The sequence below is a fragment of the Falco rusticolus genome, chromosome 2, assembly GCF_015220075.1.
Source record: "Falco rusticolus isolate bFalRus1 chromosome 2, bFalRus1.pri, whole genome shotgun sequence".
In the NCBI taxonomy this organism is placed as follows: Eukaryota; Metazoa; Chordata; class Aves; order Falconiformes; family Falconidae; genus Falco; species Falco rusticolus.
Genome location: NC_051188.1, coordinates 30,372,399 through 30,388,256, shown reverse-complemented (window position 1 = coordinate 30,388,256; position 15,858 = coordinate 30,372,399). Strand labels below are relative to the sequence as shown.

Here is a 15,858-nt window from a genome sequence, read left to right as displayed (position 1 = left end):
CAGGCCTTGAATCATCAACAGTCTGAGCTCCTACACGTGAACTGCAGCTTTTCAAAGGTTTCAGTGGGTTGTCTCTATTTTACCTGTTTCACCAACAGGTTAGAGGTTTCATACATAGGTACATACATAACGGGTCAGAAGGGTGTATTCTTTCTTTTATTCATCCAGGGACTTAATATAACATTTATGACCAACCATAACAGCGAAGAAAAAAACAGATTGCATGAACTTTTTCCACCTATCCAAACTCAGATACCAAACATACCTAAGAAAAATATAGGATGCCTGACATCTGGCATCCGCATAGCAATCAGGAAATCCTCAATTGTTCTTAAGAATATGGTGATTTGGATCATACAGCTTTTGTTTGTGTACCTAGCGTATTTCCAGGGCAAAAATCTCTTTCTAAACTGTTGCTGTCTTGCACAGCAGCAGACAGCAATACACACAGATGCCTGCCAGCGTGATGTTAAATACTCCGACGTCTGAGTCAGTGAACTGCCAGTACTCCATACTATGTATCACAACCAAAAGCATAAAGCTCCTTGCTTTGGCTTTATCTTGTTTAAAATACTCTGTGTGATTCAAACCATTTTTTCTCCTAAAAGAACAGCACCAACGCAACTCACTCTACATGCAACTGCAAGGAGTCCCAAGAACAGCCATTAGCAGAATCCGAATTCAACGTCTGTGTAGCTTCAGGATCATCCCAGCTGACTTATTCTTGATTCAATTTCATGATGAATGTATATATAGGAACAATTTGTGGACGTTTTGGATCAGGAGGCATGAACTCTGTCATTTAGCAAAATATTATGGCCTAGTACTCAAGCAAGCTGGCAAAGACAATTTGGTCAAGCAGACACAACAGGGAAACACCTTTTAAATAGACAGATGATTAAATGCAAGAGACAAGTTTGCCCCATCTGAACATAAATTCCTTTCCCACTTAATCCTGCACTTAAGACAGAACTAAAAGTTGTAAGGTCCTTAAAAATAATAATTAAAAAGCAATCAGAAGACACAGGTTTTAAACTCTTGGCACCAGCACCTGACAGCGTCTGGAGTTTCTCCCATCTCTAGGGCAATAAGAGGCCTTAGCAGAACGGGGAAGCCGAAACATTAAACACTCCACAAAACCCCATGGCGTGCAGAGGTAGAAGGAAGGGGTGCCAGGCCCTTCTTATCTCATTCCCTCCATTTCAGTGTGTAGCAACGAAGTCAAAGGCAATTTTGCAACTGCCTTTGGCAGCTGCAGAATCACACCCATGGGTATTCATGTTCACAGTAATCACGCAACCATCCTTCCATGCAAATGTACATCACATCCTCTGCAAGCACCTCACCTCACACACCAGTTCACCGCTTTATCACCGCTATGAGTGAGCAAGGTGGACAGGAGCTGATAACGGCCTCGTTGCTATGTAAAAAAAAGCAGGATCTATTGATACTAATATTTGTTCCAGAAATCTTAAAGTCTTTTAACTGTAGCCTTGATAAAATGCTGCTCTCCTGATCCTTCTGAACAGTACCAAATTTGTTACAGTACCTGGCAGTGAAACAGAGGACAGATTACAGTGACCTACCCAAACAAGCCATCTCCTTAGATATATTTAAGTGAAAGGGCAGAAGCTAGACACTCAGGTTATTTTAAGTCTAGCTTCGCTGTTTCTGAACACTGACTAAAGGTGCTGCACCCACAGTTCTGCTTGCTAGGAAAACACACAGCACAGTGTCCTGAACCTGCTCTAATTCACTTGGCTTCATCTTCTGCAACAAACCCAAGTCTTGGACCAGCTACACCTGAAACTGCAAATCTTTCAGCCCATCTAGGTCAAGTGCAAAGATGAGGCCAAGTTTCAAACATCCCCAGATCCGTTTGTTGTACTAAATTAAAAACCTGTGACAGTCTGAATGCTTTTGCTGCAGGGTGGATTCAGAAAATGTTACCAAACCTGTAGGCACTGCAGATGGCACTGAGTCACTGGTGCCGCAAGCAAAGGTGTTCAGTTAGCAGCGAGAGGGTGATGTGTTCAAGGACATCCTTCGGTGACACCCTTCAGTGACACACTGGATGCCACCTGCATTGTTTTGTGCTAACCAGACTCAGCGGCCGAATACGAGACTTTGAGAAGTTGGGATGTCACCTCCATTTTTTGTGAGATGGGTCAGGTATCCTTTCTATTAATGTTCTTTTACAACACCCATCAGCAAAAGCCATGGCAGCGAATCAGTAATAAATGGAGCAGTATGACCAGTGTGTCACATGCTGACTGTTCCTCCTCAGGTTCAACAGATACGTCCACTTGATATAAGGATCTCTCCTCTCTTGCTTCCTACTTATGTGCATCCTCCAAACGCTACAGGAAAGAAGGAAGAGAGTCTAAGCTCTAAAGTCTTCATTTCCTAGGTATTAAAATACTCCCCTGCTTTTCTAGTTAATGCCAGAATGGGTATTTCTCATTAAATCCAAGCACAGTTTGGTTCTACATGACTGAGATTAACTTTTTGTGGCATTTATAGAACTCTGTAATAAAATGTAATTAATTGTTCTTCACCATATCAGAGCCCAAACAGGATGTCAGCAATTTTGTGTGCCACAAGCACGCCTTTTTTATTTCAGATGTTGGAAGAGAGGAGGATGGTTGATAAAGAAGGCTTTAGTCCACTTCTCCAGCTCTGATTAAGCCTACTTAATCTCCCAGTTGCTACACTAGGTTTGTCAGTGCTGAAATACCTTCTTTAAAACAGAAGGGGTTTTTTTTAAAAAAAATAAGAATAAGGTATTAGGAACAGCACTTGAGAGGAAGAGGAGCCACAAGTGGTGACACTTCTCTGTGGTCTATTAACCATCAGAATGTAGCTGAGAAAATGGCAAAACTTTAAGCCCACATATATATTCATACAATCAAACAAACAAAAAAATCCACCCATACAATAAGAACCAAACATTCAAACTTATCCTGTTTTTCCATTGAGTGTGTTTAAAAAGCATTATGGCAACACTACACACATTAATAGTTTAAAGAAAAAAAGACACATGGAGGAACTGGGTCAAATTCAATCCTTATCTAAGACGACAGATGCTAGTGCAGTCAGTTGAGTTCAGTCAAAGTCTGAATGGGTCCTATTCTAAGACTAACAAAAAGCATATTAAGAAAGGGTGCAAACTTCTATATATTATGTGTGTATATGAAAACGTGACTCAGAAAAGATGTACAATTGCCTCTTTACTTACAAGTGGCTTCTCTGCATCTTATCTATCAAGTTGTTTCCTCTCCCCTCTTCCCATCACTCATAAAGTCTTAATTGATCTGCTGAAAAATTCCCTCTACATGTATACTGCATAGCTTGGTAGGAACCATCATTTCTGTATTATTTTAAAACAGCCCCTCAGAGGCACAGATGGTTCCTGCTGAAAGCTGCACAAAGTTGTACTAGAAGCGTCAAGCCTCTCCCTGTCTGACCTCACACCCCCGCAGCTGCCCAGGGCATCTTCATCTCATACTTAAAATTTCTCAACTGGGAAAGGAAACAAGGAGGTTCTCTGCTAGCCCTGCAGTTAATTTAGGTTTTGCCACACTTCTCTGCCAATTCTGGCTGTACTAGCAGCTTTTAGCTGTCGCAGCCCACATACCACATTGGCTGTGCTACAATAACAGTTCAATTGTCACAGGATAAATCTTGTTTAAGAATCTGAGGCCAGTCCTAGTTGGAAGCTATTCTGCATGCAGCAAAATCAGGGATGGTAAGGAGTCACATCCTAGAAGACCTGGGAACCTCAGGTTTATGGTGAGGCACAACCGTGCCCCTCCAGTTCTTGCAGCAGCCAAGAAGCCAGAAACCTGAAAAACCAGAGAGCCCTGACTCCCAAACGTCTGTGTTCACAGGTCCACAGGGTCCAAAAACCAGCTCTGGGATACCCAGGGTCTCTGGCTCTTGCAGGAGTCGGACCTCTGGGCCCTTTTATGAAAGTCTGACACATTTCACCGCACTTTGGAAATTAAATCAGAGGTAAATTTAAAAACCTCACCAGGTTTACAGCACTGCGCTTTGTTTTTCTTTGCTTCTGTTTTCAGTTAAATTTCTCTGATCATACTCAGAAAAAAACCAAGACGTTATTCAGTAGTATTACTAAGTGAGTAATTCTTAAAAACCCGTGTGCCTCTGAAAGTCTCCCCATCGTCTTTTCTTCTCCAATTCAAAATGCAAACACTTGAAAATGCTTTTACTAAGCCCACAAACCAGTATGGATAGTAAGAGATGGGATGAGATTTTTGCAAGAGTTATTTTTCTTGCCATTTTTTAAAGTTTATTGTTGTCACAGTATTGAAGATATTCCTTACATCTACTTCCCTAAACTCAGGAGAATGAATCCAGCTATTTCTTTAATAGGTATTTATTTCAGGACAGCTCAGTACAACCCTTTAGATGAAAGGCAGCATCACTGAGTAGCCTCGCATCTTCCCTTCTGAAGGGACAAAGGCCCTATGTGCTTCCCCTACATTGCAGCGCAAAGTCCTGAGTCAACACACCACGTAAAGTGTATGTGTAAATACTGACAAAAAAAAGGCTGCTTTCTTCACTTTCCACATTGCTGCTCAAGTGACCGCCTTGTCCTCCCTCCCTCCTCTCCCCCAGTCACCCACATTCACCCCAGGAACAGTCTCCATCCTATAGCAATAAAGTACGGCAGAAAATACTGAAAACCAACCGCCTCCTGTAAAATAAGCGTCACCATTAAAATTGCGAGCTGTTTCCATCCGAACATGCTGGGGGAATGGTCCTGTATCTTTTGCTTTGTGAGGAAAATGAACACCAGCTGTTCTGGCTTCTATAAAAAATTTACATTAAGTTCTTGATTTTCTAAGAAGTCTGAATTTCTCCTCCTCTGTTACGGACACCCAAATAAACAAATCAGCTCAAAGCCAAAATCCTCCAAACCACAACCCAGAGGAAGCATGCTGCAAAGCAAACTGCAAAGAAACCCAAGCCTAGAACTTCTGCTCTGAATGCCTTCTTTAATCAGACTCTGAAGAATGAATTCAGCAGGGGAGGGCAGATTCTGTTGGTTTATTTTGTTACTTATTTTAAGTTTTAGTTCAGAGTCAAATTCTCTCAGTGTTTTTCAGTTAACTGAAGGTATTTCAGCATGAGACATCAAATACCAGAGGCCTCCCTGAAATCCGTGTGACTGATCTTACATAATTAACACACTCTGACCTACTTGCTTTGAACCAAAATGTTTCAAGAGGATTTCACTAAGGGCACAATGGCTCCATGCCTACCTTCTGGGTTGGGTTTGTTTTAATACAGGCTCCTGTACAAGGTAGGGGAAGCCCAACATGCACAGGCAAACCATCAGCTGCCTGAAAACTGTGTTGATGTGACTTATCAGCTATTTCTGTTTCCACTGACACTCAGGTTTAACCTAAAATTAGTTTGTTAATTAAAATCATATACTTCTACTACAGTAATAATATAGGGGGCCAGTGTCTCAGAGGAAAAAAAAAATAATTTTATGTAAGCACAAATTCTAATTGGGAGCATTTTGTATGCTGGGGTGCATCACTTCCACTGGTCACTGGAAAAGTGGCAAAAGTAACTCAGGTCTGTGTCACAAAGTTAGAGAAGAGCAACAGTATTAGCAAAAACATAGCACTATAATTGGAACACGAGTAGCACAGCTCATTTAGGAAGCACTAGCACCCAGAAAACTGTAAAGGATCGATACACTGAGATTTCTTTTATATACATTTGAATACAGACAGGTTTGCTGTTTTGTGCAAACAATGTTCTGATCATCAGAAGTTAAGTTTTGCTCTGTATGTATCTACACATTGTCAGTCTCATTTGGTAGTCTGCTAAAACAATTAACTATATAAGAGCCTTTTAAACAGCCTCCCAAGCCATTTTGTTTGCTTGGGAGCATTATATGCAAATAGCATTACTATTTGAAACAGTGGATCACCCCTCGTTTTGGTTGAGGCTCCTGGTTCTCAACATTTTCTGTTTGACCCCCACTTCTCCTGCAAAAGCCCCCCTATTTCAGCAGAACCATTCAAACACAAAGCTACTTACATGTGCAAGCGCTTGCAGAATCAGAGCAGTGAGTAAATACAATTTTATTCCCTTTATTCTACTCTTTCCCCAGAATAAAAATGTTACTGGTCTTCTACAACATTACCTCATACCTTGTCTGTCTTTTTTTCTTGTTTTTCCAATATGGCCATGTTTTCTTTCAGAATTTTCACAATCTCAGCAGGATTTTTGTGTGATTTACTAAACAAAGGCATGGTTTTTCTTCACCTGGATTTCTTCCTTCAGGATAGAGGAGGACTGCCTTAAATCAAACAAGAAACAAAAATAGCTTTTAAGGTTTATATGAAAATGCAATAAAAACACACAAAGATGTTATGAACAAGAAAAGGTTATGCCTCAGGCATTATATTTTGCTTCAGCTGCTCCGTACAGCAGTAAAAGTTCTCATGTACAGTTATTATAAGTTCATCCAGGATTCACAAGCCACCATCAGCACATGGAAAGCAACTACTAGCACCTGCGCAGGAGCTGGATTCTTCCTAAAGCCCCTGACCTACAAGTCAATACTCCAGCAAGTCTACGCCTATGTCCAACATTTTCAGACACCGTGTATCTGGCAGGCTCCACTGGATTTCTGACAGGGGTTTCTGCCAAACTTCACTGGCTTCATCATGATGCACATAACTGTAGACACCAGCATACCAGAAGTGTCCTTTGTTTAGAGCATCGCAAGATAAGGCCCCAGCTTCTCTGCCATCGCTCCTTCTTCTTCAGCTGCTTTTCCTTTTCAGACTAAAGCTTCTCAAGAGGAAGCAGTACATGCTATCCCCTGAGTTTGACTGACTTCAAGAATCTGTGGGTCAGATCTCACTTGTGTAAAACATTGCCTGAATTAAATAAGGAACAGAGGATCAGGCCCAAATAGGGACACAAATGTTTTCATGACATTTAAAAGAAAGACTGAACTTTTTAATGAAAATGGATTTGTTTGTTTAATTTAAAACATTCTTCCTCTGTATGGTCAGAAAGGCAAATACCGCCATCACTGTATTTATACATGAAAGAAACCAAGTAGCTTAGTTTCTGATCCTACATAGTATTAAGTTGAAAATTGCCATTGTTTTTGCTGAGGATCTGATACAAAGACCTACTGAAGTCAACAGACAGACTACAGATGGGAATATGCTCTGGTTAAGGCAGTACCACTTTCCAGGGGGACCATAGCACCATTCTGGAAGGCATTCCAGTTTGTATGATAAGAAAAAAGAGGTAAAAAAAAAAAGAAAAAAAAAAAAAGGCATAAATAACCTCAAACTTTCATCCCTTTCCACAACAAAAGACAACCATCACCATTCCCTCCCCACACATTTGCAAGATCAGCTGTGAAAAAAAATACATACACAAACCACTCCAATCTTATTCTTCTTCAACTATTACAACTAAAAAAAAAAAAATAGCTTTATACAAGAGGTTTTAAAGGAGAGAATTAAACAAGCACAATACACACAGTATAAACAAGAAGATCCAGTGGTCCTTCTCCTGCATTGTCATTACTACTGACATGCTGCAGAATCCATCAGGAAGTATGACCGCATTTGTGCCATACATCAATGTGTTACTAATCCCTAAATATCCTATGGAATTAATACCCAGATTAGATATACATTCTATTACAACTTTAAATAGCAACCATATAAAACAGCCAAGTACAAAATTCAAACCACAGAGGAATCCTTTAAAATAATAATAATCATAAATATACACAGACTCTGTCCTAATGTCTATTAAAAACAATTCAAAATATTTTTGCAGATTATCTTTACAAGAACAGTTTCTATGACACACAGAAAATATTTCTAAATGCCTTATTTAAATCAAAAGTTCCTTTATTGTGTCCAGAATAGGCGAATTTGTATATAGCTTCGCATTTGTCGCTATGTCAGTTCTATGGGAATATTTTCATGTTCAGCGTCTGAAAGTTCACCACTTCCGGACTTCCATTCTCAAGCTTCCCATGGTTCAGTTCAAACTCATTTTTATTTCTGCAGTTTTGGCTACGTAACCTTCACTCCTTGGCTGAGCTCTCAACCGCAGAGTCCTGCTCCCATGGAGCTCGCAACTGCAAGCTTTGACAGCACCATCCAGCTAGCAACGGAGCAGATTCACACCTCAACCTGACAATGTGCAAGACTGAAGATTGGGTATACTAACAACTCCCTCATTTGGGCACACTCAGCTACTTACAAGCACCAGAAAAGACTGGGATGGCAGTATTATACAATAAATTTGTTTAAATGCTGCTAGGAAGCGCCAAGCACCCTGTAAGCTTGGACATGTTGCTATTAGTAGATTAATAATTCATAACACACTTTGAAAAGGACCTGATTCTGCATGGTTTTATTATCTGTGAAGACATGGCATGAGTATGTAAAGATGCAAGAGAGAAAGAGTCTGAGAGCAGGAGCTTAACAGACTTGTTGCATTTCAGACAAGAAGTATTTTTATCCAAGGCAGGGCAGATTTTTTCAGATTGCTGAAGCCATGCCTTTATCTTCCCCTTTTAGAAGTCTCCACACAAGGAAAAGCAAAGGGAGAGAGAATTTGATTTTTAAATGGAAGTACTCATGAGCTGGAGGTTCTGAGACTTTTAAAAAATGAAGCCCACATTTCTAACTGAAATGTTGACTATAAATTATAAACACATTCTTCTCCCAAAAAGTAAGTTACATAGCTGTCTAGAGTATGGAGTCTGTATTTAAATAACACATAAACCTCCAACAACCAGGCTAGCACTTTTCCACTGTATAGTTACAGTCTCACCAACAAGTCACCACAGCACTGCTCAGTGACAAAATACATTTCTGTTCACTTCATATCCCGGCAGTACCCTAATCACAACAGGAGAATCACAGAGAACAGGGCAGGAAGGGACCCAAGAGAATGTTTAGTTCATCCCTCCAGTGAACACAGAAAGTCTCTGCTTCATTTCATTTATGAGTCTTGCATACAAAGAAAAGCACCTGCTGCATGCAAAGAGGAGGGAGATAGAGAGAAAAAGGGGAACAGCCTCAGATGTGCATCAAAGCACATTTTTGGATTTACCTCTTTTCAGGACACAGTTTTCAACCCATCAGCATCTGGCAAAACAAGATCCATAACTCCAGAAAATACATACTGCTAGCTGCAGGTTACTTCATGCAAGAATCTTCTATGAAGTATGTGCTATTCAGCAAACGGGTAAGTCAGTTTACTGAGCTTTGGGAGTTGTACTCCTTTATCTTACGGCTGGCTATTCCACAGAGCACATGGCAAAACAAGGACTCCTCTCCTCCAGCTTTGCTCCTCATGACTGGGTTCTCCAGCACCAAAGAAAGCTTGCTACAGCTGGGCATTTCTGCCCTGTCCTCCTCCTTGTATCAGCTCCCTGCTCTCCCAGCTTTGCTTGGAAGGTCTTCTCTTCAGTAGAGGTACTCATTTGGTTTAAATTCCCTATTTCTTTCATCACTCATTTTCAGTCTTTTTTTTTTTTTAAACTCCGTATTTTCCAGGCATCTAGCTCTCTGTCAAGGTTGCTTGAAATTGGCCAGTAAGTTCGAAAGTTACCATGAGAAGAAAAGTAGAATGACAGGTGGACAGTGTGACCACTTAAGCTTCGTTTTCTTAAGAAACCAGTCTAAAAATAACTGAAATACAAAGATAAATGACAGCTGAAAAGGTAGAAACACAGGCTTACCAAAGGTAGCTCCTACTACAATCCTTTATTTTCAGACAGAGAAAACGCAGTAGAACCCATGCATCTAGCATGGAAATACACTAAACTGAATATAGTAGAAAATAAACCAGTTGAAGGAAAATTATCATGTAAAGGGAGATTGATTGCCTAAGAAGATAAAAGCAATCTGAGGACAGGATTGTATTTACAGAGGCATAGGAATTAAGAGTCTACCCAAAAATTGTGATGACTCAAAATAGGAAGATATTATCAACACAGAAGAGGACTGGAAAATCATTACCTGAGGAACTGGATTGCCTCAAGCACTGAGATAACAAAAATGGGATAAAATGTAAAAGTATAAAGTATCAGATAATGTTAAATGGCAGAAGAGACAGAGTTTGCAGATGCCCCATCCCTGGAAACATTCAAGGTCAGGTTGGACGGGGCTCTGAGCAACCTCATCTAGTACAAGATGTCCTTGCCCACGGCAGGGGGGTTGGACTAGATGACCTTTAAAAGTCCCTTCCAACCCAAACCAGTCTAAGATTCTATGAATACCTGCTTCAAGCTGACGACTTACCATGAGAAATGACAAGACACCTGATGACTACACCCATATTTTACAGACAGGAGAGACAGACACAAACCTGTGATGAATTAGGAAAGTAATTGCCAGTAGAACTACAAAAGTATTCATGTCTTTGTACAAAAATGTCTTGATGGACCTTCAAATGGAACATGGTACACAATCCTGAACACATGCAGTCAAGTAAAATCAACAGAGATTAGAGTGGGTGCAAAGAAGGGCCCTCAGCTGGCCAGAAAAACAGAAGACCAGCATGTCCAGGAGGCTAATAGTGCTTGCCTTGGGAAGCTTAGAATAAAAATACAGGGAAGCCGAAGAAGTTATTTCAGATCAAATAAGAATAACATTTTATTTATGCAGAAGCAAATGGCTGTAAACTGCCAATGAATAAACTTAAGCTGAAAATGTAAAGGTTCCTAACCATTGGAGCACTGAGGTTTTGAAATGACCTACTCTACCAGACGCACTACAAAGCAGCTGTTCATAAATTTTTGACAGTGCTGTCTGGCAGCAAGGAACAGGGCTGAATGAGCCCCTTTCTTTCCTACTTTTTAGGACAACTTTTTCCACCTAATGGTTATTCAACATACATTTTTATAACACCAGAAATGCATTGTGGACACTCCTGAATTCGTAATGGGGGACCAGCCAAGTTCTGAAACATTTAGTTGTGGTGATATTATTTCAGCAGTGCTCTTGTGAGGAGCTTACGAGACCAAGGAAAGAAACAGCTGTATCTCACCGGACTGACTCTCCTGGCCTCGGAGGCTGCCTCCCCCCATTGTGGGGAAAATGCCCTGACAGTGCTGCAGGAGCAATGGTGGTTTCCAAAGCCCACTGTTGCCATCAGTACAGACAGGACATTTCAGCTGCCAGAGCTGGAGAGTCCAGAACATTTACTGAGCCCTACTTTTACAAAAATACTTTCAGGGAATATAATACTGTGTTCATCAGGAATAAAAAAAATGGCAGTGATTTTATTTTAGGTAAGTGACAGAAACACAAAAAGGCAATTTTAAAGCATCACTTTCTAAATGTTTGGCTGTTTCTGTTTCAGTCAGAAAAAAAAGAAAAAATATGTATCACACAGACTACAGCAGTGAGTTGAATCCAGAGGTGGATGATGTTTACAAGACATGAGTTTTAGGGTATTCAGTAGCCTGTCAAAGTTAATGTAACATCCCTTCATACTCAGGATGTGCCTTCCCTCAAGGGCCTCCAGCTCTGCAAACATTTAACCAAGATGGAAAACACACTTCCAAAAACCTTCATACCTGCTATTACTCTGCCCCCTCTGCAAAGGGAGAATAAAGCACAGAAAGATTAGAAGACTCACCCAAGGCCACAAAAAAAAAAAAAAAAAAAAAAAAAGATCAGTGGCTCTGTCAGAAATGAAACCTAGACCATTTGACACCAAAGCCTACGCTTTATCAGTCTTCAAAGTATCTCTTCTGCCAGTTTATCTGCTCATAAAGGGGATGCAATAAAAAGAAACAGTGCAACTTTGCAACTTGAGCTCTTTAATACAGCTACAAAGTACAGTAAGAGATCTAGTTCTGTTTATAGGCACTCTCCCCAGTTCATTTGCTCTTAATCATACACTTTCTCAAAAGATTACAGCACGACTGAGCTTGTAAGCATGATGAAGGAAAAACACAGACCACAACACGACTCCACTCACTGGCCCATCCCACTATGAAGTGACTCAGTTGAGCAGCTGGGTAACAAACACCCCCCGCCCAGGAAGGCAGGAATGGGAGAGAGCACCTGAGCCCACCCATGCGCTCTTCACAGAAGTTCCTCTGGACAAGTCATTTGGTTTTCAAAAATAAATGAGCGGAAAAAAAGCCTTCCCTTCAAGTATCAGACAACCGTATTGTCTTAGTTCCAAACCTTCATCGACTTATTAATTGGAATCAAAACATTTCAATACCTCATACTGGGTGAGAGCTTCTTGAATGGAAGAGACCTTCATTCAAATCAGTGTGCCCAAGACCCATATATCTGGGGCCTGAATTAGCAAACTTTATTCATAATTTTACCTAATTCAGTCCCTACACAATAGAAGAGACATTTTATTATCTCTCCATTCTCCCTCCTGCCATACTTGGGAAAGTTGTTGCAATTACAGAGTCATGAACTCAGACGAGGGGATGGAAGCCCCCATGTGTGATGATTACTCAGAGCAGCCCAATCCATTCTCGCCCACGCAGTCCCCTCACAACCCTCGTTTCATTTGATAGGCAGAAGGAATCAGGGCTACACAACAAGTAACTTTTCTGCAAATTCACAAGTTGCGTATTTTGGAAGGTACATTGCAAATGAGACAAGACTAACAGAACAGAGGACAGCATTATGGTTAGGGTGAATGAATGCCATCTCTGCTTGGCAACAAAATTATTCAAAAAACTCAAGAATTTACTCATAAGCCTTGCTGTTGGCTACTTGTTGCATTACCTGGAATGAAGGTGGATATGGCTGAAACTTCACCTGAACACATAAAATATTGCAGTAATGCCTACTTATCACCACAAACATAATTCTTTTTTAACAGATGGCAACCATCCTGAAGATCAGACATGGAAAATAAGGAGGCAGCTTTGCCCTTAATCTGATCACCTCTACAGAATGAGAATAGTAATATCACACAGTTGTTCAATACTGTCATGAAACTGAAGGCATTTACGGTGATAGTTCACTCAAGTGCTGTGGTGTAACTCTATGGAAGCACTCAAAAGAAATTAATAATTCTCTTTTTAACTGAGTGCTTGAATGCCCATTCAGTAAAAAACAAAAAGCCTACACAGCCTCTCAGCAAACACAGGGTATAAAATGAAACACCGAATAGCGATCTGGTCACTGAGGCAACAGTTTGATAAATGTTTTGTTCCGTGACAGTGACACCCTGCTCCACATTATTCACAACCCTACAGCCTCTGTTGGAGTGGTACAGCTGTTTGCAGGGCTATGTGGTGAGCTAGGTCAGGTAACTGACCCAGGTTAACAAAAAATAGCCCAGTCGGGGAGAAAAAAGGTCACAGGGGTTTCCAATCCCACAGGCTTACAAACAGCTGTACCAGCACATGAGGGGAAGAAGGGGATGGCAGGAGGACAGAGAGATGGGGCTGCTGATGCTACATCTCGGGTGTTCACCAACCAAACCCAGAATGAGGCAGTGATGATGAGAAAGGGGGTATAAATTGTGTGATGATACAAACTTAATGAAAGTATCTTGAGTACAGAGAACACACTACACTGACACAGATAAATGCCAGAATTAAACTCTTTGAATGTTTGACTTCGCTGCCTAGTGTCCTTTTATTGCAGCAAGTCCTCTGCTACCACATCTACTATTATTATTAGAAAATATTTATTACAAAACAGCATTTGCAAACTGCAATGCCAGGTAACATTCAGATTTGAAACCCATGCAGAAGCGGCGTCCTGCAGCACCATATTCACACCGGCACCAATCACCTCTGTACCACAGGATTACACAGGCTGTCCCACCCATGCTAATGAACTAGCTGTAAGTAGTAGGTTATTCCTTCATGTTGAATAAAACTAGAAAGATAAGAACTGAGCAGTTTTACAGCCACCAAATTCGCAGGATTGATGAGTTAAGAATATTTGGGATCCGTATTTCCATTTGGCACCATGGAGGTCTGTCAAATCTAAAAGATTAAGAATTCAATTCCATTCCTAACTGTAGTCTACAGCAAAACTCCCATGAACTCAGTCATACAGAAAGAGGTCTCTTAACTAACGTCTCTGAAGTACACACAATTCTAACAGAACAGCCCTTAACAGCTTTCCATTTACTTAAGTAAAAGGGAAACCAAGTTAAATTTCCATTTCATGTAGAAATAATGGAAACTGGTGATAAAATTTAAAGAACATATGCAGCAGCCAAGAGGGAACAGGACTTCTCCCTATATAATAGGACCCATTAGGGAGGAAGGTGAATACTACTTTTGCTTTTTGTTCAATATTACTGAAGGTTACCTCCCTACACAGCATTCACTTGACCATGTTCTTAGCAAGCCTGCTGTGTTACCTTCAGTATCTTCATAACACATTAAAATAATTTCCTACAGCAGTAATTTCACTTTACTAGTAACATTAGTCCAAGACAGACTCTTTGCTCAGAAAAACAACTTCCCTTAAGCTCAATGAAAGTACTGCCTTATAACGACTTGTGAAGAGCCCATTGCTATTAGCATTTCAGGTTGACAAGACCTATTGACTATAAATAATGAGATGGTTAATTTACATACGCCGTTTCTTGTGACAGACCACATACACACTCATCCTCCCTTCATCCCTAACCATTCCGCACTGCCTTATGCAAGTGGCCATGCTCTCATTCCTCTGCATCTCAAGAGCCGCTGCAGGCAGTCAGCGGAGCGGAGTGAGAGAAATGATATATTGCAGATATTTTATTTTTGGAAACCACACTGTAAATAAAGCCATTTCCAGAGATATTTCGCGGACACGGAGCGCTTGGTCGCAGAGCCAGCGCCTTATGTAACAGGAGGAGCATTGTTTAGGGTTGCCTGCTTTAAAAAGCTACTCTGGTAACACAGTTTACAAAGCTATAAAAAGCAAACAGCGGAACTACCGAGAGAACAAGCAGGCAAGCAGTTTATTACAAAAAGGCCAGTGCTAACAGGAAAAAGAAAAGTTTCATTAAATCACTTAACTTTCTGTCACTCGGAGGGCATCATCTCAGCTGACACTTACTGTGGAGAAGGTGGGGGCTCCTAGGCAGCCCTGCGCAGCCCCATGGCCAGGTGCTGAAGACAGCTCTGCCGCCTCCCCGCAGCCCAGCCGCCAGCAGCCGCCTTCAGTTATCTTCCATTTAATTCCACTTTATTACCCCCCTGCCAGTTCCTGACACGTGGCAGTGACAAGGGATCCTACGATTTGGCCTCCTGCTCTTCTTCTGCCGAGCAACTGTCAACCTCTGGAAAAGCGTTAGCAGAAAGGGTTGCTTGAACACGCACAGGCGCTCACAAGCTGCTGTAAATTTCCACTCCCCGCTGCCTGTGACCGGGCTCCCGGCTTTGCTCCGGTTCCTCACCGTTCCTGAGCCCACTAGCTCCGTGGCTGGGTGTGCATTTTCCCTGCTTCCTAGTCCCTCACTCGTCTTGCTCACAGGCTCACACGCACACATACATTACCCCCCCCCCTCCCCCCCCAAACTCCACGTCAGAGGAGCGCCTGGAAAAGCAAAGGAAGAAGCGATCACTCCGCCGAGAGATTCCTCCAGGGTTAAGGGAGGAGATGCGACAATTTCGCATCACTTCTGTAAGTTTCCATTCCCGTCTAAAGTCTGTTGGTGCAGGGGAGGCATCACCAATGGCTCCTCGCACCATCACGTGGTGGAGGCTGCTGGAATTAAATTATTCACCTTGCCATCCCGCTGAGAATGCAAATCAGGGAGCCCAACAGCGGGCTGTTGTTACAAGATAATAATAAAATCAACATGCTCATGGCACCACATCTTTCAGTG

At 41.4% G+C, this 15,858-nt stretch overlaps 1 protein-coding gene across 7 annotated transcripts in view; it reads right to left on the bottom strand.

Annotated features, from left to right (window-relative positions):
* Positions 1 to 15,858, bottom strand: part of CAB39L (calcium binding protein 39 like) — a 68,165-nt gene that overhangs the window by 32,149 nt on the left and 20,158 nt on the right. For 2 of the 7 annotated variants that reach the window (XM_037375952.1, XM_037375951.1), the window contains exon 2: positions 6,195 to 6,343. In XM_037375952.1, coding sequence (XP_037231849.1) covers positions 6,195 to 6,296 — 102 coding nt within the window. In that variant the 5' untranslated portion in view covers positions 6,297 to 6,343. Of the gene's footprint in view, positions 1 to 6,194; positions 6,344 to 7,442; positions 7,482 to 7,549; positions 7,749 to 15,086; positions 15,704 to 15,858 lie in introns of those variants that run through there. The other 5 variants (XM_037375950.1, XM_037375949.1, XM_037375948.1 and 2 more) reach the window with 5 other exon arrangements.